Raw genomic sequence first — 26,705 nt, forward strand, 5'->3', positions numbered from 1 at the left:
AATAGACAAGGGAAGCCCTCATCCGAATTCTGAATGACACCTCAGAGCATGATCACTTCAATTTTATATTGTTTGACCATACAATTACTCAATGGAAAGATTCTTTAGTCAAAGCAACTCCAGAAAATCTTGAAGAAGCTAGAAAATTTGTCAGCATGATTAAGCCTGAAGGGTGTAAGTACATTTTTACATTACTAAACACTTACTACTCCAGCAAAATGACTCCTGTACTTAATATTTTACCTCTGACTTCTTGTTTTTTTGTTCAGTCTTGGAAAATGTAAGTTAAACATGTGCCATATGCCAGGGTAGCTATGCAGTGTTGTGGCAGCTAGGTGGTTCACTTGGGCACTTGTGGTGTTGAAACCCAACCCCGGGCAAACGGCACTGTGCTTAAAGCGTAACTGTCATATTTTTTTTTTATTGCAGAAATCAGTAGTATAAGCGATTTTAAGAAACTCTGTAATAGGTTTCATCAGCCAAAAAAGCCTCCTTCTGTACTCAAGAAGCAATTTCCCAGCCTCCCCCCCTGACTTCTTATCTGTGCATTATCAGGCAAACACGTCTTCATTACAGAGAAGCCAGTGAAGACGGGTTCTGCTCTCTCCATTCTATCCTTATGGAGGAGGGAGGGGCTGGGGGAGATGAGTGAGCAGGAAGAGGTGACATGAAGGTCAGCTGTTTGTAGACTGGGGGCACCTAAAACGCTGGATTCAGGGGTCAGAAAGGTCAGTGCTTATCTATGAACTTACTGAGAGAAGATTGCAGGGTGTTGTGCTTTGCAAGACTGCTCCATGCTCAGTCACTCCTAACAGCCCCTCCCCTCTCCCTTGCCAGATAATGGAGACAAAAATCCTGCTTCTTCTGAAGTGAGGGTGGAAGCTGGGAGATTTCTTTTTCAGTACAGAAGGAAACTCTTTTGGTTTATAAAACCTATTACAAAGTTTCTTAAAATCGCTTGAACTGTTGATATTTAATGTTTTAAAAAAAAAATGACCCTGAAATGACAGTTACGCTTTAAGGTTGAAGATAACCCAAATGTAGGAAGGTGTAGGTGCAACAAAAAATAGGCAAGAGTCCAATGACATAACCAGGGTGACTGCGTTTACTTGTAGAAAACTTTAGTGCAATACATTATAATAGCAACTTGGAGTGCAGGTGCAGGCAAGAGGTAGTTGAAGTAAGTTTTAGAGAAGAGAGTAGAGTAGGGAAGCATTTTGGAGGGCCTTGTCCAGGTAGAAATGTACTCTGCTAGGATAGAGTAGTAGAAGAAGTAGGGAAACAGAAGACATAGTCACATTTAGATACAATATCTGGACACTTTGTGCCCTAACTAGTTCACAGAGTACCAAGTTTTGGTAGTACGAGATCCCAGCACTTTACAACTGGCGAGACAGACTTTCCAAGACTTCCTAGAAAAGCCGTGCGATACAGTAGGATACGTCAGCTGTGGCGCTATGTGTCCTACTGGGCCAGTACCTAGTGCTGGTTACTACCTTTTGTCTTCAAGAAGGATCCCAGACGTGGACAAGGTTATCCTCAGAGGTCAGCAAGGGTTTCTAGCATTGCATGCTAGCAAGTAGGATGCAGCAGAAACTTATTTCTCTGTATCTGTGTCTCTCTCATATAAACTGGCTGAAAAGACCCTTCCACCGGGAACAAACCTCCCTTTTATAGGGGCAAACTAAGCTAGACTGTGATTGGTGGGCTGTGGATAGAGGAGAGTGAAGAAGTAGGATAGGTGGGAATAGAATGGGAAAAGAGCCTGCACCTGTAACAGGACAGAGCAGAACATGTGACACAAAACAGTTAATCCATTTACCTTCAGCTGTGCTCTGTACAGTATACATAATAAATACAACAGTGACACCTAGTAGGGAAAGCACATATTGACATCTCCTTCATCCTCTTTTGTGCGATACCTTACTTTGCACAGGTGTAATAAGACTTTGTGGCACACCTGTGCTGGGACACTGCACGTATATTTAAAATGAAAATCTATGAATGCACATTTTTTCAAAAACTGATGAATTTGGCTTGGCTGGGTCATGTATAAAGGACTGCCATGCACAAATGCAAGATTAGATTCGCCCACCAGGTACTAGAAGATCTGTGGTGAGCTGGGGGTCTGCAGATGCGTAGTATACTGCAGGCTAGCTAGGTGTTACAGGACAGGTTTACAGCTTTTTTTTAGGAGGCCAGAGTGCCACGTTAGCACCTTCCTAGATCCATAAACACTTTTGCCCAAATCAGTTATGGCCGCAGTGCAGTATGTTGACAAAGGACATCAAGCTCACAGTTTCTTGAGATTATCAACAACTTTTACAGAACAGTTCTTACGGCACAGTTAAATACAGTACAGTACTTGTTCACAAGGTGCAAAAAGACTTGTTTGCTTAAGAAACAATATTTTGGTCACTTCTTCTTTAAATTAGTACTAGCAGGTGAAAACGAAGAAATAGTGGTTCATGGAGAGTTGGGAAGGCTATGCTTGGCTTTTATACAGGTGACAGTCTTTAAGTAAGTGACTTGAGCTGACAAGTGGGTGGCTAATTAAGAAGTGCTCAGTCCAATAAGAATTAGAATATTCTCTGCGCAGTTTGGCTGGCTGCATGTTTAGAGAAAGAGAAAACCATACTCATTGGGATATTCTGCTAATGCTATCACATTATACCTGTGGGGTGCATGCAAAAGCACGATCACCTACATGGAAGCCGGTCAGCACGTTTTTTGAGCAGAAGCCAGAAGGAAGATGGCAAAGCGGGGGGCCCATTGCATCAGCAACTTCTCCAAGCCCTTACAAAGACTTGAGACTTGAAACTTGACAGAGGAATGGACCTCGCAGTGTGGGCTGGCGAAACCTCAGCAGTAGTCCCAAATCAGGTTGTTAGCACTGCATAGCTCTAATTGGAATGCACTGGAATACTGGAACTATGCTGCACAGGAACAGCACGAGCACTGGCCAGTGGCCAGGCCCTTGGAAGAAGACTCTCCCTCTCCCTCTCCCTCTGAATACTGCAGCAATCCCTGTAGAAGAACACCGAAGAAAGACCCCACAGTCCATCTCAGTCCACTGTTATATGCTACAGGAAGATTTTCACATTGGTGGAAAGAGGTAATTAGAACCTGAGGTAATTTGAGTCATGATTGGATCAGGGGAATAAATAGACTTTTAGATAGGCTCAGAAGTGTAAGGGGACCCAGCCATTCTATCTCTGCAAGCAGGGCACATAGTTTTACAGCAAAATCAGACAGAGACCTAGTTAACACCTGCATACCCATCATCTACCTGTCAGTGAACAGAATACAGTTTAAATAGCATACACATACACAGAACCCCTTTTGACTCTGGATTAAGTATTAGAGGTGCTGCCTTACATTACAATACACTTTTACGCACAGAATACAGGGTCTGGGACACTGAAGATGCTTAGATGGCCAAATGTCCACAAGGTTCGCCGGGGGCTGTAATTAATGGCTCATGGGCCCTGGTGCAAAAGTAAAACTCCCTCCACCCCCGAAGCAATTCTAGTTATAGCTGCAGTAATGGTCTGACTGCAACATCTTTAATGGTGTCTTTATGCCTTTGTGACTAGTGAGCAGGGCTGTTAGAGACCTTGTCACTGTTCCCTTTAGGTTGAGTAATATAGAAGAGCATCAAGAAAATATTTAAAAAATGACACCCTAACAATAAGCTGTAATGCAGCCAAATAGGCAGCCAATTAAAATTACATAGAGGATAATGGAGGGTTCCTTTAAGCAGATGTTTCAGGATGATGTATGACCAGCATTACATTTTAAGTACAGGCATAGTCATATAATAAAGATACGTAAAAGCATCAGAAACTGTACAGTACCCAGCTAAGAGGTTAGGGTAAAAGGAGATAGATAGGAGAAAATAGATCAAGATATACCTAGAAGTACCACAAGATGGTGATACCCATAGCTGGATCCCTCCTCTCATCAGTTCCCCAGTGAGCATGTGATAGGACAAATATCATCAAAAGATATTTCTTAAGTGTGTTTCATTGTGAACAATGACTGCATAGATAGAACATATCAGACTATGAAAAGAAGGGTTAAAATATATTGTTATAATATATATTTTTTATTATATATAATATATATTATAGTGACAAACATCAATGACCCTGTGCTGAAGGCCATTGAGTTACTGAATAAAGCACATGAAGATAGAACTGTTCCTGAGAGAAGTGTTTCCATGATATTCCTCCTGACAGATGGTGAAGCCAATAGAGGTAGGTACAACAATGTGGGTCATAATAGTTTTTTCCCCCCATAGAAATGGTTATCCTTTTATTAATATTAGAGATGTATCCTTGGTATCAGGGATGAGCTGCAGACTTTGACACAGTCCATGGACAAGAGTGGAGCTGGTTGCGGACAGAAGTAGGCCAACGTTTATTATTTTTTTTAACTCATCTAGGCTTAAGTAATGTGCTTATGAATTTCAGCTTTAAAGGAGAATTTCTTCAATGCATCTGGTTATAAATTGTAACTATAGAGCCAAGGACTATACGCTTTATACTTATGCTCACAGGAGGTTCAGACATCAGTATAAGGTGTATGTGGTTCTCCCAACACTTCATCGACAGATGATGTCAGTGGAAATAGGTTAGGCATGATAGGAAATCACTGCCTGACCCCTTGGTTCTTGGACTGATAAGCTGCTGGCAGAGCTGTCTGGCTGTAGCTTACCCCTCTAGGGGGAGATAACCATTTGACTGACAGTTATTGAAGGTGTATGGCCACCTTAAGGGGTCCACACAAGAGATACTGTCACATCCTTACCTGACCTCGCTCCAGGGTCATCTTCTTCCGCGCCCAGAGCACCACCCCGAACTCCCAGGTTCTCACCCAGGCAGTTGCGCACTGCTGGAGCACGCCAGTAATGTGACTCCAGCACAGCCTACCAAGTAACGCCAGGCAGACTTGGCGGTGTCCCTGGTTACCGGGAATGCCGTGGGCTTGCGTCACCTGCCGGTGGGCTCGACTAGGCGGCAGCTGCTGCACCTCATAAATGTTTTACTGGCAGATGTCAAATGTGTTTTACAAAAGTGTTCTGGTGGAGGATCAGGGAGCTGGTCCAATAACTCCTTGAACCGGGTCCCTGACCTCCTATATAAGGTTTCAGCACACTGCCTTCTATGCTAGCTATAAGTCTAGTTTTAAAGGGGTACTCCAGCATGGGGGCACTGTTGCACTGGGACCGGGAACGAGGTGGCCGAGGGAAAAGACGTCCACTCACCTTCCCGGTTCCAGCGGTGGGTCCCGCATCGCGGCGCTTCGGTGCCCAGTTCCCGGCCGCTTCCGGGTGTCTGACGCGGGCGGGATCCCGCAACCTTCACTGAGTGGCTGAGCAGACCTGAGACGTCACGTCTCGGGCCCACGTCAGACACCCGGAGGCGGCCGGGCACCGGAGCGCTGCGATGCGGGACCCGCCGCTGGAACCGGGGAGGTGAGTGGACGTCTTTTCCCTCGGCCACCTTGTCCCCGGTCCCAGTGCAAAAGTGCCCCCACGCTGGAGTACCCCTTTAACTAGCGTGCAATTGTCTCTTATACCATTATGTGCTTTGTTTCCTTACCTAGGTTCTTGTTTCCTGACTACCTTTGGATTATGATTTCTGTACTTTGCCATTTGTCTGTCTTGTCCGTGTCTTGTGTTATCAGGTACTGCAAGCTAGTGACTGTTGCCCAGGTACCTGGCATTACAAAAACATGACCACTTTCTTCCAAAAACAACACAAGTCTTGTCTCCAGTTCAGGTGTGGTGTGCAATTAAGCTCCATTCACTTCAATGGAAATGAGTTGCAAAAACCTGCACCCAAACTGGAGATAAGAGTGGTGCTGTCTCTGGGAGAAATTGTGTCATCATGTTTTTATAATGCTGGATAACCCCTTTAAACACACCTTCACTGGTATATGTTTGTAATGCAAATTTTGGAGACGAAAAAATGTTTTTAAAATATGCAAATGGGCAGCAAGTGCACCCAGGAAGGGGGAAATCCCTTAAAGTGCCTGTCATTTCCATTCCCTATCACTGCATGCATCCTCCATTTGATTGTCAACCTCTGTGTGGCAGTAGTTTTTGTGTGGCAGTAGATTTATTACAGTGTGTCTAATCTATTACAGCTACTATGAGTCAGAACATGTATTGTTTTACCTGTTATGTGCAGCAGTGCTGGGGGACTATATGTCATTCTGGAGCTGCTAAACAGGGAGGCCCACCTCCTGCTCAGGGGCCCACCAAGGGGTGAGGCCCACCTGGGGATTCCTCTACTCCCCTTTGGGCTAGTCCGAGCCTGTGTACAGATAGTAAGGTCTGGCTCTCCCAGAGCATAAGTAAAGTAAGCTTAAAGGAGAAGTCCGGCCAAAACTATTTTTTGATAGACAAATTTCTAATATACACTAGTTATGGGAAATGCACATAAAGTGCTATTTCCCTCAATTTAGTAGATCAGGCAGACTTCAATTTTTCTAAAAACCAGTGACGTCACAAACCGAACCAGAGCAGGGCTGGGTGTAATTCCTATGAAGCGTCCAGCAGGGGAGCAGTGTATGGAGAAATTCCATAGTAAGAATAACTATCACAAGTGCCAGCAGCCCCATCCACGGCACATAACATGGTGCTGCTGGCACTTGTGGTGCAGCTGCCCTCATGCCAGCAGCCCCCAAGTAAACACTCCGACCAGTGAAAGACCCCCAAACTACCCCTATCAGAAGTGCCATCAGCCGCGTCCACAGCGCTTAGGACGGGACTGGTGGCACTTGTAGTGTGGCTGCCCCCTCTCTCTTCCCCCCTCTCCACTCCACAGGACAGTAGACCCCAGACCAGACACCCCCCCCCCCTAAAACCCCCAAACTTCCTTATTCAGGAGTGCCAGCAGCCCCGTCCACAGCGCATAGGACGGGGCTGCTGACACTTGTAGTGCGGTAGTTTGGGGGTCTTTCACTGGTCGGGGTGTTTACTTGGGGGCTGCTGGCACGGTTGTCCTTTAACCGGTACCCGGTGCTAGAGCTCTAGTATAGCCAATGGCTACCTTTAGGAGAAAGCGGGTGGACGAGTGTCATTCCACAACCCCAATGTATATTCCAGAGGGAACCATCATCACAAATTTCCAGTCGATTAAATTCTCGGCCATCATTTAAAAAATACTAAAACACCTACAATCTACTTCCAGGGACTTCATACACCTCTCTAGAAGGGAGAGAATTGCCTAAAGTGCCCTTCTAAAATCCTTTGGTCTCTAAATGGTCCTCTGGCTGAAGCCAGTGCAGTGTGACTTCCATGTAATGATTCTCACTGTCTTACACCTGAAAGTCTCTCCTTCAGTGAAGTACTATTTGGATTGTGGTCTCTTTAGTTGCTAGAGGAATAAATTAAATCTTAGCCACCCAGGGCCGATTCTAGCTTTTCTGCTGCCTGAGGCGAAAATTATAATAACGCCCCCCAACCCTCCTCCCCCCCCTCTTCCATTCTCCCATGTTAAAAGGAATATGTGGGCAACCATCATGAAGTTAAAGGCATTCTCCAGAATTTGAAAAGCACAGCTACTTTCTTAAAAAAACAGCACCACCCCGTCTTTAGGTTTTGTGCAATATTACAGTACAGCTCCGTTCCTTTCAATGGAACTTAGCAGCAAAGCCACACTGAGGGGACATTCAATCACGTCCATCCTTTGGGCGGATATTGGAATCCACCGGAAAATATCATTGAGCCTATGGTACGGGCGAGACTTAAAGCGGAGGCCGCCTGGAGCAATCCGCTTGAAGTCTCTGTGTGGATTCTGCAGTGGGAACCAGGGCCGGCGTCAGCACATGGCGTACTCGGGCAAGTGTCGGGGCCCACAGCCGCTCAAGGGGCCCCCCGGCACTTGCCCGAGCAATGAGCCACTGGGTATCGCCAGCAATGGGGCCCGCCGCATCCCCCGTACTCACTGTTGTGCCGACAGTGAGTACGGGGGATGCGGCGGGCCGCATTGCTGGCGACATCCGGGGGGTGTGGCGTTGCTGGGAGGATGCAACGTCCTCAATGACGTCCTGGGCTGGGCCTTCCTCCGCAGCGCTTCAGGACGTGATCCCCTCAGCAGGCGCAGAGCGATGACGTCATCGCGCCTGCTTGCGGATCCGTCCCTGCGGCGCCCAGAAGGGAGAAGCCAGGAAGAAGAGGACCGTCCCTTGGATTAGGTGAGTATGATTTTTTGTTTTGTGTTAAGGCAGAGCAGGGGGCATCTACTATGGGGCAGGGGCCATCTACTATGGGACAGGGTAGGGGTCATCTACTATGGGGCAGAGGAGGGGGCATCTACTATGGGACAGGGTAGGGGTCATCTACTATGGGACAGGGTAGGGGTCATCTACTATGGGGCAGAGGAGGGGGCATCTACTATGGGACAGGGGCCATCTACTATGGGACAGGGTAGGGGTCATCTACTATGGGACAGGGTAGGAGTCATCTACTATGGGACAGGGTAGGGGTCATCTACTATGGGACAGGGTAGGGGTCATCTACTATGGGACAGGGCAGGGGGAATCTACTATGGGACAGGGCAGGGGACATCTACTATGGGACAGGGCAGGGGTCATTTACTATGGGGCAGAGCAGGGGGCATTACTATGGGGACAGAGAGCATTATTACTATATGGGTGCACAGCATGGGGACACAAACCTTCTTACTTTACTGCACATGACACCAAGCAGCGGAGTTACTAATGTATAGGAGCCTATGGGTGGGGAAAAGGGAAGGAAGTTGCTGGAAATGTGTGGAGCCTAAGATGTTTGTCTCACAGGTTCTGAAGAGAAGAATTGTAGCTGGAAGAAATCATCATGGTGGTCTGGGCCGGATGGCGAGGAAACGGAGAGCGATCGCATCAGATCAAAGAAGACGTCACCTGTGAGTTACCGAATTATGTTTGTTGTTTTTTTTGTTATTTTGTCAAACTTTATTTGGTAGGTGTGCCCCGAGGTGAAAAAGGTAATCAGCAGTGTAGTATATACTTTTTATCCTTCTGTATGAGTGTGTATATATCTCTCCATTCTGTGTAGGTATACAGCATTGTATTATATACTTATTATCCTCCTACTGTATGAGTGTGTGTATATATGTGCTCGAGAGATAGATATATACACACACTCAAACAGGAGGGGGGATAATAAGTATATAACACAGCTGATCCCCTACACAGAATCAAGAGCTAGAGACCCTCTAACAATGATGCCATATAATTTGCTATTTAAAGGGGCCCGCCGAGGCTGTCTCGACCAAGGGCCCAAAAAAACCTGGAGCCGGCCCTGGTGGAAACGTACGTTGAAACTGAGGACAGAAAAGGTTCTGCTTCTGGAAGAAAGAGGCCATGTTTAACTCCTTTAACAGGCCACACGATTGTTTGAGCTTTGTAAAATTTGTAAGGATGTAGTCGCTGCCACACACTGTGCCAACTGAATATAATACTGCCAAATGCTGCGCCTCCAGAACATAATGCTGCCACACATAGTCCCCCCTGAAGAGTGCTACATGCTGGAACTTCTAAATGCAATGCAGCCACATACCATAACCCCTTATTATAATAGTGCCAAACACAACTCATCCCCTGAACAGTGCCCTATGCTGTGCCCCCTACCACATCCTCTAAATATAATAGTGTCACATACTGTGCCCTCTTATTAAAGTAGTGCAACACAGAACACACAATGTACTGGTCAAGTGCCGGAAACATTGCAGCAGTGTAACAAGCAGCATCCCACAAGAACTATACAAATAAAAACATTATTATAAACTCATGGCTCCATTCCCTGGTAACTGACCACAATCTGACCTCCCCAGGGATATGACACAGTGTGAAGTGGCGACAGGAGGAGGAGAAGGGCAGCATGATGGTGGTCAGGTAGGGGGGAGGGGGACACCTCCAGTCTGCACTGTTAGGAAGGTCCTGACAGGTCATAGCTGCACCAAGAGCCCAGCAAACACAGCACCAGCTTCCTAACGCAGATGAGGTTGAGGACCTGTGTGTGATTATGAAGCTGCACAGAACGCACACAGGTCCTGAACCAGATAATTCTAAGCGCTGGGGAGGTCTGACAGGAGGGCAGATACTGTAGATAGGGAGGCTGCCGCCCACTGCACACGCCAAGAGCACCTAACAAAACATTCAGTGAGCTGGTCGGCAATGTCAGACTGACTTCACTGAAATGACAGGCCGAGTTGCCGCCCCCTTAGGGATCCGAGAATCTGCTGCCTGAGACAAAGTGCTCACTTTGCCTCATGGCAGAAGCGGCCATGTAGCCGCCCCTAGTCTTTAACCTACTCTTATACACAAAAGTAAAATATGTATTGTTGCTGCCATTATGTGCACAAACATCACAGGAATAATAACACAATTACAATTGCACCCAAATACTACACTCATAGGAGTGCCTCAGGGGTCCTGTGCACTTATCCCAGTGTATGAATTGTAGTAAGCACCATTTAGTCTAACTAATGGCTTATGGGCCACTGTACCCAGCGGCACCATTAGACCCCGGAGGAGCTGGAAATCACCGGAGCAGTTGTTTCTGTTGGGCGGCAATTTGTGGTAGGACTGGTTCTGCCCCAGGTGCTGTGGTGACAGGTTCCCTTTAAATGGTCATAAAACCCCAGTGAAGGTGCGATCGTGAGGGGGTGATCCTTCCTCCTTGCTTGGTCAGGGCTCATCGATGTAATGATGCTGATCCTGGCTCGCCAATCCTTCACTATGGGCTCCAGCAGCCCTTAGTAATGAGGAACCGATTTCAGAGATCAATGCAAGACATATGTCCTGCCTTGATCTCTATGAGAAATCAGTGCATAGAAGTCCTCCAGGGGGACTAAAAGTTACAGTAAAAAAAAAAAAAAAGTTTTTTCATTACAAAAAAAAATTCTATTACATAATTGAAGTTTAAATCACCCCCCTTTTCCCACTGTATAAATAAAAATAAAAACTAAACATTTGATATTGTCGCACATGGAGTCGCCCAAGCTATTAAATTATCAGATTCCTGATCCCGCACAGTAAACAGCGTAAGCGTAAAAAAAGCACCAAAGTGCAAAATTGCAGATTTTTGGTCCCATCATATCTGGAAAAATTGTAATAAAAAGTTCGCTGATCAATTGCAACGTCAAGCTCTTTGCTAAAACAGTGGCGTCTTGGTTGAGTGTGCATATTCTCAAACTCATCCATGCAGACCAAGTGGGCTTTGTTCTTGGTAAGGAGGAAAGGGACAATAGCCTCAGAACTCTTACTTTTATGTCATGGGCTGGTCGCACAGAATCCCCACTGTGCCCTTTCAGTTGATGCTGAAAGGGCATTTGATAGGGTATATTGGGGGCTCCTGCGGTCATCCTTGGCCCAAATTGGCCTGGACTTCCAATTTTTGAATTGGGTGTTGACTTTATACTCCTCTCCTTTGGCCCAAGTGTGAGCCAATGGCCTGCTATTGGCTCCTTTTAACACCCACAATGTAACTCGATAGGGTTGTCCCTTTTTTCCCATGCTGTATATTATAATTAGGGAGCATCTCGCAGTAGCTCAAAACCCTAAAATTCAGGGTGTAATGGTTGGGGAAGATCACCGCAAATTTGCTCTTTATGCAGACAATCTGTTTTTGTACATTTCGTCCCCTACCACCTCCCTACCATCTGTATTGCAAAAGTTTGGGGACTTAAGCAATTTTAAAGTTAATCTTTCGAAGACTGAAGGCCTCAACATCTCATTCCCCATTTAGAGGTGCCCTTTTTGACTTATTATATTATAAATAATATAATAAATAATATAAAATTATACTCCCTTATTGCGTAATATCCTTTCAGACTTGGATGCATATTTTGTAAAGCCGACTTCTTGGTTTGGCAGAAAGTCCATCATAAAAATAGATATTTTACCAAAATTGCTTTATATATTTCAGACAGTACCCATAACAGTGCTGGTGACCTTCTTCAGGACCTTATGAAGAACTATATCAAAATTCATCTGTTATACATGTAGAACCCAAATTAAATACACTACTCTTGCACAAAGCAAATAAGCAAATACTCATGAGCCTCCCTGACATGCATCTATACCAAGAGGCAGCCGCTCTGGTGAGGGTCCTGGACTGGGTGCACAACAAGGGGAAAAAGAGATGGGTTGACTTAAAACTCTCATTGTTTCCTGCTGATCCAGCAGTTCTCCCGTGCATCCTTCCTCAGAATCGTCAGACCCTTTCTTCCTTACTCTTTTTGATCACTCATACTTTGTGTATTTGGGACCAATAGGTTACCAAAAAGGGTCTGTCTAAATGTCCTTACCATTGTCTCCGATCCTTCAAAATCCAGCATTCCAACCGGAGTGGCAAGCTACTAGATTCCTCCTGTGGGAGCAAAGCTCTGGCCCTCGCCTCCAAGATTGCATGACAGGCCTGTTTGGAATACTGTCAACTGAAAGCAGGTGCAGATTTGGTGCGTCAGGCTCATGGTCGGGTGCATGCCTGGCCAGATTCACCAAGAGGCGTGTGGGTAGGGGGTAGTTTTGCATTACACTATGTGATGTTGTACCCTTTCTGAATGATGTCAATAAAAACCTGATTACATCTAATCTTAGGTGAATCAAACCCTTCAAGAATTCAAGAGAACGTAAAGAAAGCCATTCAAGGGAGATACACCTTGTACAGTCTTGGTTTTGGCACAAATGTTGATTATCCTTTCCTGGAAAAGTTAGCATTGGAAAATTCAGGAATTACTCGTCGCATCTATGAGGACTCAGATGCAGACTTGCAGCTGCAGGTAATATTTCATAATGCTTTACAATTCTTATCTTTGGGTACAAACACACACAGCATATACGCAGCATATACGTAGCAGATTTGATGGTGCAGATTTGATGCTGTGTTCAGTTATTTAGATCTAATCTGCTGCGTATCTGCTGCGTATCGCAGCAGTAAATACGCAGCGTGTAAGGTGTGTGTGTTTTTGGACCCTTTATGGAATACATGTGGGGCAGCTGAAGATTACCCAGTTCAGTTTACTTCTGAATAACCGCTGCCTTGGTCATATGATGTATAGATCTGTGGCGTCCGAGAGTATTTTTAGGAAGGAAAGGCCAACTGCTCTTCAGTAAATTTGCCCTAACAATGTCTCCTATTTGCTTAAGCAGCTGTGTGTACTTATCTTTATTATGCAGATGCATAGTAATTCAGACCACACAGAGATGATGACTTGAACTGTTGTTCAGCAGTAAGAAAAAAATAAAAAAACAGTCTACACCCCTAAGACTGGCAATGGGCACACTACCTCCATTATCAATGTTTTTTTTATTTTTTTTTCACTCTTTGCACCTGCTCTAGAGGCATTTAACTTGCTGATATGTCCCTATAGCACATGGGGTGCTGAGAACGAAGGTAAGTTTCTTACCTTGATCCTCAGTGCTATTTAGTGGATACTTCATATGCTAATGAGGCGTTTTGGTGCACTGGGAGTGGTGCTTCTGCCTTTAGTGTCCCCATCCACCCTGGCCAGCCCACCCCTCCTAACGAATATTAGCAGATTGCCACCTCAATAGGTCAGGTCTGCTGGGCTGGATCTGTGCACTCAGAGTGGTAGCACTATCCCCAGTGCACCAGAACACCTCATTAGCATATGAAGTATCCAATAAATAGCACTGAGGATCAAGGCAAGAAACTTACCTTTTCAACCCCAACATGCGATAGCTATGGACGATCTTTCTGCTCAGGTAAATAAATTAGCAAAACTACACTTACCATTACGCTCAGCAAACTGGCTAGGTAATCTGATAACCCCCTCAACACCATCAAAAAAATTGTTGCCCAAGATCTATTCAGCCCTAGTGGAGGCCACTTCCAATCACAAACCAGCTTACATTTTAGCCTGGGGAAAAGAGCTAAATACATTTTTCACGCCACAGGACATTGCTACCCTTACCAGTAATTCACATGGGTTCTCCTGTTGTGTGAAGACCCAAGAGAGCTCCTACAAACTGCTTACTAGATGGTACAAAACTCCCTCATTTTTGCTTAAGGCGGGTCTCTGCACGACACTACAAAACTACAAACACCTGTGGTGGAATCTCCCTCTTATACAGCCTTTTTGGAAGGATATTAAAGTGACTCTGTACCCACAATCTACCCCCCCCCCCCCCCCAAAGCACTTGTACCTTTGGATAGCTGCTTTTAATCCAAGATCTGTCCTGTGGTCCGTTTGGCAGGTGATGCAGTTATTGTAATAAAAAAATAATTTATAAATTGCAGCCCCGTGCCCTACGGCGTATATGTGCCCTAACTTTGCACCACCCCTTCCTCCCTCCTCCCCACCCTCTTCATCATTAGGAATGCCACTGGAACATTTACTCCTGTTTGAACATTGCACAGGTGTCTTAATGATCCAGCCCATGTGCTGTGGTAACACAGGTGGTGAATAATAGGCAATCTGCCTGGAGCATTGCTAATGATGAGGAGGGTGGGGAGGAGGGACAAAGGGGTGGTGCAAAGTTAGGGCATAGATATGCCCGTAGGGCACAGAGCTGCAATTCTAAAAGTAATTTTTTATGACAATAACTGCATCACCTTCCAAACGGACAGCAGGACAGATCTTGGATTAAAAGCAGCTATCCGAAGGTACAAGTGGTTTGGGGGGTCAGATTGTGGGTACAGAGTCGCTTTAACACCACTATAGATAAGGTGACGGGTCAGAAACTAGAACTGACTGATAAACTGATACTTCTCTGGTTCCCAAGCGGGCCTTTTCATCCAAAAAGGAAGGATTTGGTCACCCACCTTCTTATTAATTCCCCTATATTGGCGCTCCCAAGAATGGGAGAACAAATGTGACCAGTTGGCTAGATTATAGAATTGGTTGGCTGGGAGAGAGGGACGTGAGAACAATATTTGAGTATTTGGAAACCGTGGCTGAAATATAGAAACCTGCTCTGACACATAGGTATACCTACAGTGTAATAGACCATTGTTACGAACCCCAGTTTAAGAGAGTTGTGTTAGCCATACCTATACAGTCATGCTGTCTCTGAGTTTATGTATCACGTACATCGTCGCAAGTAACCGTTGGCCTGGTACAAAAAATACTTCTTGTGCTGAGTTTGATGTTAATTTGTTTGGTTGTTAAGGTGACCACTTTACCCCCAACCCCCACGATCCCCCCCCCCCTCCCTCCCTTCCATACCACCTCTCCTTTTCACACGCTCCGTGTGATACCCCCCCAACCCTCATCTCCCCACTACCCCCTCCCCTTAACGGAACAAGGGCAGTGTCTTACCGCTACATGGACTACATACCAATATGATCCTGTATTACCAGCATGTATACTATGTATTTGCCTTCAATGATTATGTATCTTTTGTGCTCCATGTGCTTGTTGAATCCCCCTTGAATGCATATGTCTATTGTTTATTATGCATAAAAAACTAATAAAACATGTTTAAAAAAAAAAAAAGCCAACCATTCTAGAGCAGACGATGAAAGCCTGTATCTGATATCAAACTAAGCTTCAAATAAAAACACTACCTGTGTATCGCATTGAGCAGCAACCCTTTGAGGAGCCCCCCCCCCCCCACACACAAAAAAACTTACCTTTGTACTCACCACCCCATGTGCTACATTACAGAGGGTTAAATGCTTTTGACCTGCTGATAGTTTCCATTTAATAAATGCGAATAGAGCTTTTGCAAACTGTGAAACTGAATGTTTTTAAAAATTGTATTTAATATATCATATAGTAAACACGTTTCATTTGGTGAAACCATGATACCTCTGTTAGAATCTGATCTGGACATGATTTGAGCACATTCTCCATGATGACCTTGTCATCAACTGTTATATATGAGTATATAATTGGTGGAGTTCCTGTATATCTGTAGTGTATAGTTTTGGGGTCCTGAATACCTGTAGTGTATAGTTTGGGGTTCTGTATACCTGTAGTATAGAGTTGGTGGAGGTGCTGTGGCAGTGTTATCCAGCCACAGTGTGGCGGTATTGGTAAGGTGTGGTATGGCGGTGTTATCCAGTCACAGTATGGTGGTATTGATCAGGTCTGGTATGGCAGTGTTATCCAGTCACAGTATGGTGGTATTGGTCAGGTCTGGTATGGCAGTGTTATGCAGTCACAGTGTGTCGGTATTGGTCAGGTCTGGTATGGCGGTGTTATCCAGTCACAGTATGGCGGTATTGGTCAGGTCTGGTGTGGTGGTGTTATCCAGTCACAATATGGTGGTATTGGTCAGGTCTGGTGTGGTGGTGTTATCCAGTCACAGTATGGCGGTATTGGTCAGGTCTGGTATGGTGGTCTTATCCAGTCACAGTGTGGCGGTATTGGTCAGGTCTGGTATGGCGGTGTTATTTGGTATGGTATGACGGTGTTATCCAGTCACAGTATGGTGGTATTGGTTGGGTCTGGTATGGCAGTGTTATCCAGTTACAGTATGGTGGTATTGGTCAGATCTGGTGTGGCGGTGTTATCCAGTCACAGTATGGCGGTATTGGTCAGGTCTGATATGACAATGTTATCCAGTCACAGTAAGACCGTATTGGTCAGGTCGGGTGTGGCAGTGTTACCCAGTCACAGTATGGCGGTATTGGTCAGGTCTGGTATGGAGGTGTTATCCAGTCACAGTATGGTGGTATTGGTCAGGTCTGGTATGGCAGTGTTATCCAGTCACAGTATGGTAGTATTGGTCAGGTCTGGTATGGAGGTGTTATCCAGTTATGGTGTGGTATGGCGGTGTTATCCAGTCACAGTGTGGCGGTATTGGTCAGGTGTGGTATGGCGGTGTTATCCAGTCACAGTATGGCGGTATTGGTCAGGTCTAATATGACCGTGTTATCCAGTCACAGTAAGGCGGTATTGGTCAGGTCTGGTGTGGTAGTGTTATCCAGTCACAGTATGGTGGTATTGGTCAGGTGTGGTATGGCAGTGTTATCCAGTCACAGTGTGTCGGTATTGGTCAGGTCTGGTATGGCAGTGTTATCCAGTCATGGTATGGCGGTATTGGTCAGGTCTGGTATGGCGGTGTTATTTGGTATGGTATGACGGTGTTATCCAGTCAAAGTATGGGGGTATTGGTTAGGTCTGGTATGGAGGTGTTATCCAGTCACAGTGTGGTGGTATTGGTCAGGTCTGGTATGGAGGTGTTATCCAGTTACGGTGTGGTATGGCGGTGTTATCCAGTCACAGTGTGGCGGTATTGGTCAGGTGTGGTATGGCGGTGTTATCCAGTCACAGTATGGCGGTATTGGTCAGGTCTGATATGACAGTGTTATCCAGTCACAGTAAGGTGGTATTGGTTAGGTCTGGTGTGGTAGTGTTATCCAGTCACAGTATGGCGGTATTGGTCAGGTCTGATATGGAGGTGTTATCCAGTCACGGTGTGGTATGGCGGTGTTATCCAGTCACAGTGTGGCGGTATTGGTCAGGTGTGGTATGGCGGTGTTATCCAGTCACAGTATGGTGGTATTGGTCAGGTGTGGTATGGCAGTGTTATCCAGTCACAGTGTGTCGGTATTGGTCAGGTCTGGTATGGCAGTGTTATCCAGTCATGGTATGGCGGTATTGGTCAGGTCTGGTATGGCGGTGTTATTTGGTATGGTATGACTGTGTTATCCAGTCAAAGTATGGGGGTATTGGTCAGGTCTGGTATGGAGGTGTTATCCAGTCACAGTGTGGTGGTATTGGTCAGGTCTGGTATGGAGGTGTTATCCAGTCACAGTGTGCCGGTATTGGTCAGGTCAGGTGAGGCAGTGTTATCCAGTCACAGTATGGCGGTATTGGTCAGGTCTGATATGACAGTGTTATCCAGTCACAGTATGGCGGTATTGGTCAGGTCTGATATGGAGGTGTTATCCAGTCACGGTGTGGTATGGCGGTGTTATCCAGTCACAGTGTGGCGGTATTGGTCAGGTGTGGTATGGCGGTGTTATCCAGTCACAGTATGGTGGTATTGGTCAGGTGTGGTATGGCGGTGTTATTTGATATGGTATGACGGTGTTATCCAGTCACAGTATGGGGGTATTGGTCAGGTCTGGTATGGAGGTGTTATCCAGTCACAGTGTGCCGGTATTGGTCAGGTCAGGTGTGGCAGTGTTATCCAGTCACAGTTTGGCGGTATAGATGGAGTAGGGGGTCCTGTATACATGTAGTGCCCTGTATATACATGTACTGTATAGATGGAGTAGGGGGTCTACCACTTATTTCTGTGGATCTGTTGTGAGGCAGCTTCCCTAGCAACCACAACTCCCTGTGAAAATGAAAGCAGTAATCCTATTGGTTGCTAAGGCTCCAACTGCCGTTTTCTCTGGGCAGCTACAGCTAATTATATCACCTGTGTTTGCAGTGTGGAGATTTTCCCATTCATCTCTATGGGGCGCCGCTCTTCCCCCTCCCCCTCCTGTACATCTGGCGGGGACAGGACCTTCGTTAAAACCCTCCCGGATACCCAATGTATCTGTGTGCCAAATTTGGGGTCAAACGGTTCAGGCGTTTGGAAGTCTATAGAGGACAGACAGACAGAAGGACAGACAGACAGACTTTCATTTTTATGATATATATATATATATATATATATATATATATATATATATATATATGTACTTTCTTGTCTGTTTTCATGTTTTATTTTGGCACTTTAGGGCTTCTATAATGAAATTGCAAACCCAACACTAATTAACATAGAGATGCAGTATCCTGAGAACGCTGTAGCCGACCTCACAGAGAGCAACTTCAAGCATTACTTTGAAGGGGGTGAAATTGTTGTTGCTGGACGAGTAACAGACAACGACTTGAACTCATTTATTGTGGATGTAAAGGCAGACGGGGTAAGTACAGGTCACATGCTCAAAATGTTAAAACATGTGACTTGACACAATATGAAGAATAGTATGCCATTTTTTTCTTCTTTATAAGCATTGTGGGCTCTATACAAAAGAAAATATATGAATATTATGGAATAAATATAACACATTAGGCTATTATGTTCACACACCGTATATATTCGTAAAACCGCGGCCGTTGTACAACAGCCGTGAATTATACGGAAATATACGTGCCATTGCTGCCTAGGAATCTCAGCCGGAGTGTATACACATAGTATATGCTCCGGCCAGAATCTCTCGCAGCGCCACACTGACATGTCGCAAAAAAAAAATGTCAGTGCACACTATGGAGCGAGCGGCTGCACTCTCCATACTGTGCTATGGCGAGTTCTGATGCGGGCGCGCGGATGCGCCCGCATCAGAACTCTGCGGCTGCAAAGATCATCTGGCCAGTACTGCAGTAACGGCCAGGATGATCTTTTCAGAGACCGGCTGTTCCGTGACCCGGCCGGGTAACGGAATGGCCGGTCTCTTACTGTGTGTGCACATGGCCTTACAATAACCAGGGCTGGTGTTTGGGATGTGCGACCACACAGGGCGCCTCACTTCATCAATCAAAAGCGAGCATCCTAATGTTTATCCCAGGCAAGTTTAAAGAGTAACTGTCATGTTTTTTTTTATTGCAGAAATCAGTAGTATAAGCGATTTTAAGAAACTCTGTAATAGGTTTCATCAGCCAAAAAAGCCTCCTTCTGTACTCAAGAAGCAATCTCCCAGCCTCCCCCCCTGACTTCTTATCTGTGCATGATCAGGCAAACACGTCTTCATTACAGAGAAGCCAGTGAAGACGGGTTCTGCTCTCTCCATTGTAAGTCTATGAAGGGGGGAGGGGCTGAGGGAGATGAGGGAGCAGGAAGAGGTGACATGAAGGTCAGCTGTTTGTAGACTCTCTGGGCACCTAAAACGCTAAATTCAGGTGTCAGAAAGGTCAGTGCTTATCTATGAACTTACTGAGAGAAGATTGCAGGGTGTTGTGCTTTGCAGAAATCCTCCGTGCTCAGTCACTCCTAACAGCCCCTCCCCTCTCCATAGCCACATAATGGACACAGAAATCCTGCTTCATCTGATGTGAGGGGGGAGGCTGGAAGATTGATTTTTCTGTACAGAAGGAAACTCTTTTAGTACATAAAACCTATTACAGAGTTTCTTAAAATCGCTTGTACTGTTGATATTTAATATTTTCAGAAAAATGACCCTGAAATGACAGTTACACTTTAAATTCAGTTACTGTAGATTTACCAGCCACATCTGCTGGAAGTTTGTTCCAAGCATCTACTACTCTTTCTCAAAAGTAATATTTTCTCACATTCAGACTGTATCCCCTTGTTCTTGAGTTCAGATTTTTCTAAAAACACTTCCCTCTTGAATCTTATTCAGTTCGTTAACACATTTAAAGGTTTCCATCATGTCCCCCCTTTCTCTTCTTTCCTTTAGACTACAAAACAGTAATCCTGAGTTTGTGTTACTTTGAGTCTGATGTCTCAGCTGTGTCAGAATCATCCCCTCACTTCCTCTTCACCAGTCACGTCAAGTGAAGGTACTTTAAGGGGTGCTGCACTGCAGTATCCCAGGGCTGCCATGGAGCTGTTCATTGTGTAGGTGACATAGCTACAGCTCTGTCAAGCAGCCGTGTGTCAGCACCCTGCTAACCATACATGGATGGCCTATCCTGAGGATAGACAATCAAAGTAAAATGCCCAGAAATCCCAGAAATGCTTTATTTGCCCTTACTAAATATCATCCCTTGCCCTTCCTATATAAGGCTATGTTTACACTACGTATCTTTCCGCTCGTAGTGCGAACCGCGAATATACGCAAGTAGTTTTGAGGTTGATGCGCTCGCTTGAAAGTATACGATATACGCCCGCACAGTGCACACTACATATGAACTTACGACCGGATTGTATACGGCGCCGTGAAACATGAACAAGACCATTGTTTGAGGACAGAAATGTTCGAACTCACGGCCGTGGATTTACATACGGTCCCGTACGATGTACTTATTTCAGTCAAATTGAACTTGATTTTTCGATCCAAAAGGTTCTGTGTGTTTTATTGGGCAGGGCGGAGATTTCCAAGTAAATGACCTGCTTCAGATCGCTTCGAAACAAGCTAGGGAAGCATAACTCTACTACGGGTGTATGTTCACGGTGCATATGCATCCGGCCGCATGTCGATTTTTCCCACGCCCGTAGTTTCAGCCGCACATGTACGGCCGCGTAAGAACTGCCGACGGAAACATCACGCAGTGTGAACATAGCCTTATACTGTAACAATAGACGTTCACAACATGTGGTCGGTATTGTCAGGTATCTAATCTAACATTACCACCTTCATCCCCCAATAGCTGCTTTGAAAAATCCATACAGTATTTTATATAGAGTATGTAAATCAATAATGTATATTGAATAGGCTGAGGAACCTAAGAAATACACAGAAAATATTCCGCTTCAAATGGAGGACGATGTGAGCAAACAGCAGAAATACATCTTCGGTGACTTTACAGAGAGACTCTGGGCGTATCTCACTATACAGCAGCTGCTGGAGAAACGGTATGTGTAGGGATCATGTGTTTTTTTTTTAAGCAGTTGTGAGTGGACTCTCAGATGGAGACGGCAATAATAATAAGGTCAAAATAACCATGGAGAAATGCACCAAGCAATATCTGTGCAAATCTTTGATTCTCAGCATGTAGATGAGTACATAGTATATCTGAAGATATTGCATCTTTAATATCTTTTGTAATAAGGTAAAAAAAAAAAAATGGTACCTAAATTAGATCTACTGGAGTAGATTTCAATAAGGACTCAAGATTATATAAATGAAATCAGAAAATGACATGTTTAAAGGGAACCAATCAACCCAATTGGGCTGATTTGGTTCCCTAGGGCACAGTAGCTTTATATCCAAGAAAATGAAGTTTAACCCCCTAAGGACAGAGCCAATTTCGATTTTTGCGTTTTAGTTTTTTCCTCCTTGTGCTTAAAAGGCCATAGCACTTGCATTTTTTCACCTAGAAACCCACATGAGCCCTTATTTTTTGCGTCACTAATTGTACTTTGCAATCACAGGCTGAATTTTTGCATAAAGTACACTGCGAAACCAGAAAAAAATTCAAAGTGTGGTGAAATTGAAAAAAAAAAAAGCATTTTGTTTATTTGGGGGAAATGTGTTTTTACGCCATTCGCGACCAAAAATTTGACCAAAAATTTGCAATTTTGCAGTTTGGGATTTTTTTGCGCTGACGCCGTTTACCGTGCGAGATCAGGAATGTGATTAATTAATAGTTTGGGCGATTACGCACGCGGCGATAGCAAACATGTTTGTTTATTTATTTATTTATTTACTTTTATTTATAACCTGGGAAAAGGGGGGTGATTCAGACTTTTATTAGGGGAGGGGGCTTTTTACTATTAACAACACTTTTTTTTTTACTTGAACACTTATACTAGAAGCCCCCCTAGGGGACTTCTAGTATAAGTGCTTTGATCTCTCATAGAGATCTCTGCAGCATACATATGCTGCAGAGATCCATGAGATAGGCACACTGCTGCAGCCGGAAGTAAACGAGTGCCGAGACGGGGACGGCGCCATCTTGGAGCGGTCCCCGGCCGGCTTCAGAAACGGAGATCGCTCCTCCGGGATAACATCCCGGGGGAGCGATCTCCGCCACTAGACACCAGGGAACGGCTGAATCCGGTAATCGGATGCAGCTGTCATGTTTGACAGCTGCATCTGATTACTGTATTAGCGGGCACGGCGATCGGACCGTGCCTGCTAATACCTACGGTCCCGGGCTACAAGCGGCACCCGGGACTGCCGCGGTTCAGAGCGGGGTCGCCGCGGCCCCGCTCTGAACGTCCTTACCGGCATCAGGGCGTAAATTTACGCCCGATGTCGTTAAGGGGTTAAAGCGACTCTGTACCCACAATCTGATCCCCCCCCAAACCACTTTTACCTTCGGATAGCTGCTTTATTCCAAGATCTGTCCTGGGGTCTGTTCGGCAGGTGATGCAGTTACTGTCCTAAAAAACTACTTTTAAATTTGCGGCCCCGTGCCCAATGGCCGAGGCTTAGAGTATCTGTGCTCTAACTTTGCACCATCCCTCCATCCCTCCTCCCCACCCTCTTCATCATTAGGAATGCCACTGGAACATTTTCTCCTGTCTAAACATTGCACAAGTGCCTTAATGAATAGGAGACAATCTGCCTGGGGCATTCCTAATGATGAGGAGGGCGGGGAGGAGGGACAGAGAGGTTGTGCCAGCCTAATGCATACACAATCTAAGCCCCGGCTGTTGGGCATGGGGCTGCCAGTTTAAAAGTTGTTTTTTAGGACAATAACTGCATTACCTGTCGAAAAGACCCCAGTTCTTGGCTTAAAAGCAGCTATCCGAAGGTACAAGCAGTTTGGGGGGTCAGATTGTGGGTACAGAGTCGCTTTTATCCCCCGGTGCACAGCAGACAGAGGCGGGGAGGTAGTCATCTGGATGGCTCCTCCTCCATGTGTAGTTACTTTTCCCCCGAAAATAAGACATCCTTCAGAAATAAGGCATAGTGGAGGATTTATATGATAGCTTAAAGAGTCATTGTCGTATATATTTATTTATTTTCCAGAAATCAATGGTCCAGGCGATTTTAAGAAACTTTGTAATTGTGTTTATTAGGCCATGTCCCCTCCTCACTCCTCTTTTCCATTCACTGCAAAATATCAGGAAATTGTGACTTGTTGCATCAGACACAACCCTGTCTGTTCTATAGAGAGGGGAGGGGGGAGGAGGGACATAAGTTGGCAGCGAGAGCAGAGAACAAAGGATTACAGGCACAGAGACAGCTGTATTCAGAGGTCAGAGAGGTCAGTGCTGACTGTCAGAGGAGATAGCCGGGTCATGTAGTTGTAAATTAACTCTTTGTTGTCCTGTTTTGGTGTCTCATTTCCCTCTCAAATTGCTTTTTCATGATAAAAATTCATTTTTTGGCTAATAAACCCAATTACAAAGTTTCTTAACATCACCTGTACTATTGATTTCTGCAAAAAAATTTTTAATGACAGTTACACTTTAACCCTTTTAAGGACGGGGCCAATTTTCGTTTTTGCATTTTTGTTTTTTCCTCCTTTTAAGGCCATAGCACTTGCATTTTTCCACCTAGAAACCCACATGAGCCCTGATTTTTTGCGTCACTAATTCTTTTTTTTTTTTTTTTATAAATTCTTTATTTACTGAGAATACGGGAGAGGCACAGCAACACGCCCGCCAGACCCAACAGGCCAACCAAAAAGACAGCAAGGTGCACATAGTCAACAAGTAATAGAAATAACAGTTACATATCATACAAAAACCACAGGGCACAGATTGTGGACCAAGACTGACGGGCCCGGCAGAGAAGCCGAGCTCACCCCGCCCCCTCAGACATTTTATAATTAACGGAAAGAGAATCCGCACCCGAGCAGACAAGCTGGGAGCGGATGAAGTAGGGAGGGGGTAGGAGGGAAGGGGAGCGAGAGGGGGTAGGTAAGACGACAGGAGGGAGGGGGGTAAGAACAAGAAGGAAAAAGGGGAGACAAGGGAAGGTGGGGGGACAAACACAGGCAGACACTAGTATATACACATAGACGGGGGAGGGGTAAAAGAGGAGAAAACGCCCCCACCGCCTGTGCGCAGCTTGAAGACAAGCCCCTGAGCGCACCAGGAAGGAAGCAGAGTATCCAACGGCTTCCCATGGGCCCCCAAGGCAGCACGATCAACCTGAAGGTGAGTCGCTCACCAAAGCATCATATTCCGGAGTTTCCTTGAAGGACATCCAGGCAAACCAGGTGTTACGAAACTTGTGTTGGGTATTGTGCAAGGAGGAAGTAAGGTCCTCCATGTACATAAGATCTTTAACCTTGGAGACCCATAGCGAAATCGGCGGAGGAATGCCCTTTTTCCAATAAAGAGGAATACATGCCCTAGCGGCCATGACCAGGAAGCGCAGGAGAGATTTCCTATATTTAGGGATAGGGAGTGCACAGTGGTGCAAGAGAAAAAGAGACGGAGTCAATTCCAACTGGCTACCAGTTACCTGACGAGTGACTCTCTTCACCAAATTCCAAAAGGGCCTCAATAAAGGGCATGACCAAAAGACATGCAGGTGGGTGCCCTCAGAAGAGCCGCAACGCCAGCACATAGGATCTACATGAGGCCAGATAGAGTGTAACTTAGTCGGTACTCTATACCAACGAGTCAGTATTTTGTAACCCGTTTCCTGCAAGGCCGAGCTCAAGGACGACTTGTGTACCAGAATTAGAATACGTTCCCTCTGTTGCGAAGTGAGTGTCAAGTTCAAGTCGGCCTCCTATTTTAACAAATACTCGGGGGGGGGGGGCTGGTCCGGGGGGGACAGAAGAGCAGAGTATGTGAGGGAAAGGGAGTGTCTCAGTGGACCGGAATCTAAGCAGAGAGCTTCAAAATGGGTCCTAGAGGTGTTGAAAGAGGAAGGGTCGGGTAAGGTGAGTAGGAAGTGGCGCAATTGGGCAATTCGCCATGAGCCCAAAGGGACCGGGTCCGTTTGTGTCTGCAGTGTCGCGGAGGAGAGCCAGTCGTCTCCCACCAAGAACGTGTCCACACTGCCTTTCCTGCCTTCACCCAGGCCCGGAACACCGGATCTTCCACACCAGGAGCAAACATAGGGTTCTCCAAGACCGGAAATTGAGCTGAGTGTAGCGTAGCAAGTGGGAGCGATTGAGGGAACTAGCACATGCTAGCAAGGTGGGGCCTATAGTCGGGTGTGATCACAACCTGACCAGATGTGATAGATGCATCCAAGGAGTGCATGTGAGAGGAATGTTGGTGAAGGACTGTTCAAGACCCACCCAAGGCTTAGTATCAGCATGGCGACACCAATCGATGACACGGGTCAACAAGGCCGCTAAGTGATAAGCTCGGAAGTCGGGCAGACCTAGGCCTCCACTAGTCTTGGGGCGGTGTAGAATGGCGCGCTGGAGGCGGGGGTGCTGATTATTCCATATAAATTTAATATGTAAAGAGGCAAGCGTTTTGAAAAAGGCGGGGCGGATGCGATTCGGGATGCACTGGAAGAAATAGAGAAGCTTGGGGAGAATGGTCATTTTGAAAATGGAGCATCTACCAAACCAGGAGAAAAAACCCCGGGTCCACACAGCGCACTGTTCCTGAATTCTGGCAAGAAGGGGTGGGAAATTTACGGCATACAATTTTGTAAGATCCGCCGGGAGAGAAATGCCCAGATAGCGGATGGCAGAGGAGGCCCACCGGAACCGGAAGGAGGACCTGAGCGATGACACCAACCCACTCAGAAGATCAACACTGAGGGCCTCTGACTTGGAGAAGTTTATCTTATAGTTGGACAACTGAGAGAACGTCTCCAACTCAGCCATCAGGTTGGGCAGAGAGATGACCGGATTGGAAACAAAAAATAATAAATCATCGGCATATGCCGCCACTTTGTGGGTGGTGTCGCGCACAGGCACTCCTCCAATATCCGGGTTAGACCTAATTTTACAAAGCAGGGGCTCTAGTGTTAGGATGAAGATAAGGGGGGACAGTGGACAGCCCTGTCTCGTAACGTTTTTTATCACAAAGTCCTCTGAAAGGAGGATGTTCACTCTCACCCTGGCAGAGGGATTACTATAGAGGGCAGCAATCCATTTCATAAAGTTGGGACCCAGACCCACATAACGCAACACCTCCATCATGAAGGGCCAATTGAACCTATCAAACGCCTTCTCAGCTTCAGTAGACAAGAGCATGAGAGGCAGATCCATGGTCTTGGCTTTATG

At 45.8% G+C, this 26,705-nt stretch overlaps 1 protein-coding gene across 3 annotated transcripts in view; it reads left to right on the top strand.

The window, feature by feature from the left end:
• Window positions 1–26,705, top strand: part of LOC138788804 (inter-alpha-trypsin inhibitor heavy chain H3-like) — an 86,817-nt gene that overhangs the window by 21,501 nt on the left and 38,611 nt on the right. For all 3 annotated transcript variants that reach the window (XM_069967101.1, XM_069967102.1, XM_069967103.1), the window contains exons 9-13: window positions 6–174; window positions 4,134–4,259; window positions 12,616–12,797; window positions 18,665–18,850; window positions 21,320–21,459. In XM_069967101.1, coding sequence (XP_069823202.1) covers window positions 6–174; window positions 4,134–4,259; window positions 12,616–12,797; window positions 18,665–18,850; window positions 21,320–21,459 — 803 coding nt within the window. The remainder of the gene's footprint in view (window positions 1–5; window positions 175–4,133; window positions 4,260–12,615; window positions 12,798–18,664; window positions 18,851–21,319; window positions 21,460–26,705) is intronic.

This window comes from Dendropsophus ebraccatus, chromosome 4 (assembly GCF_027789765.1).
Source record: "Dendropsophus ebraccatus isolate aDenEbr1 chromosome 4, aDenEbr1.pat, whole genome shotgun sequence".
Lineage (NCBI taxonomy): Eukaryota > Metazoa > Chordata > Amphibia > Anura > Hylidae > Dendropsophus > Dendropsophus ebraccatus.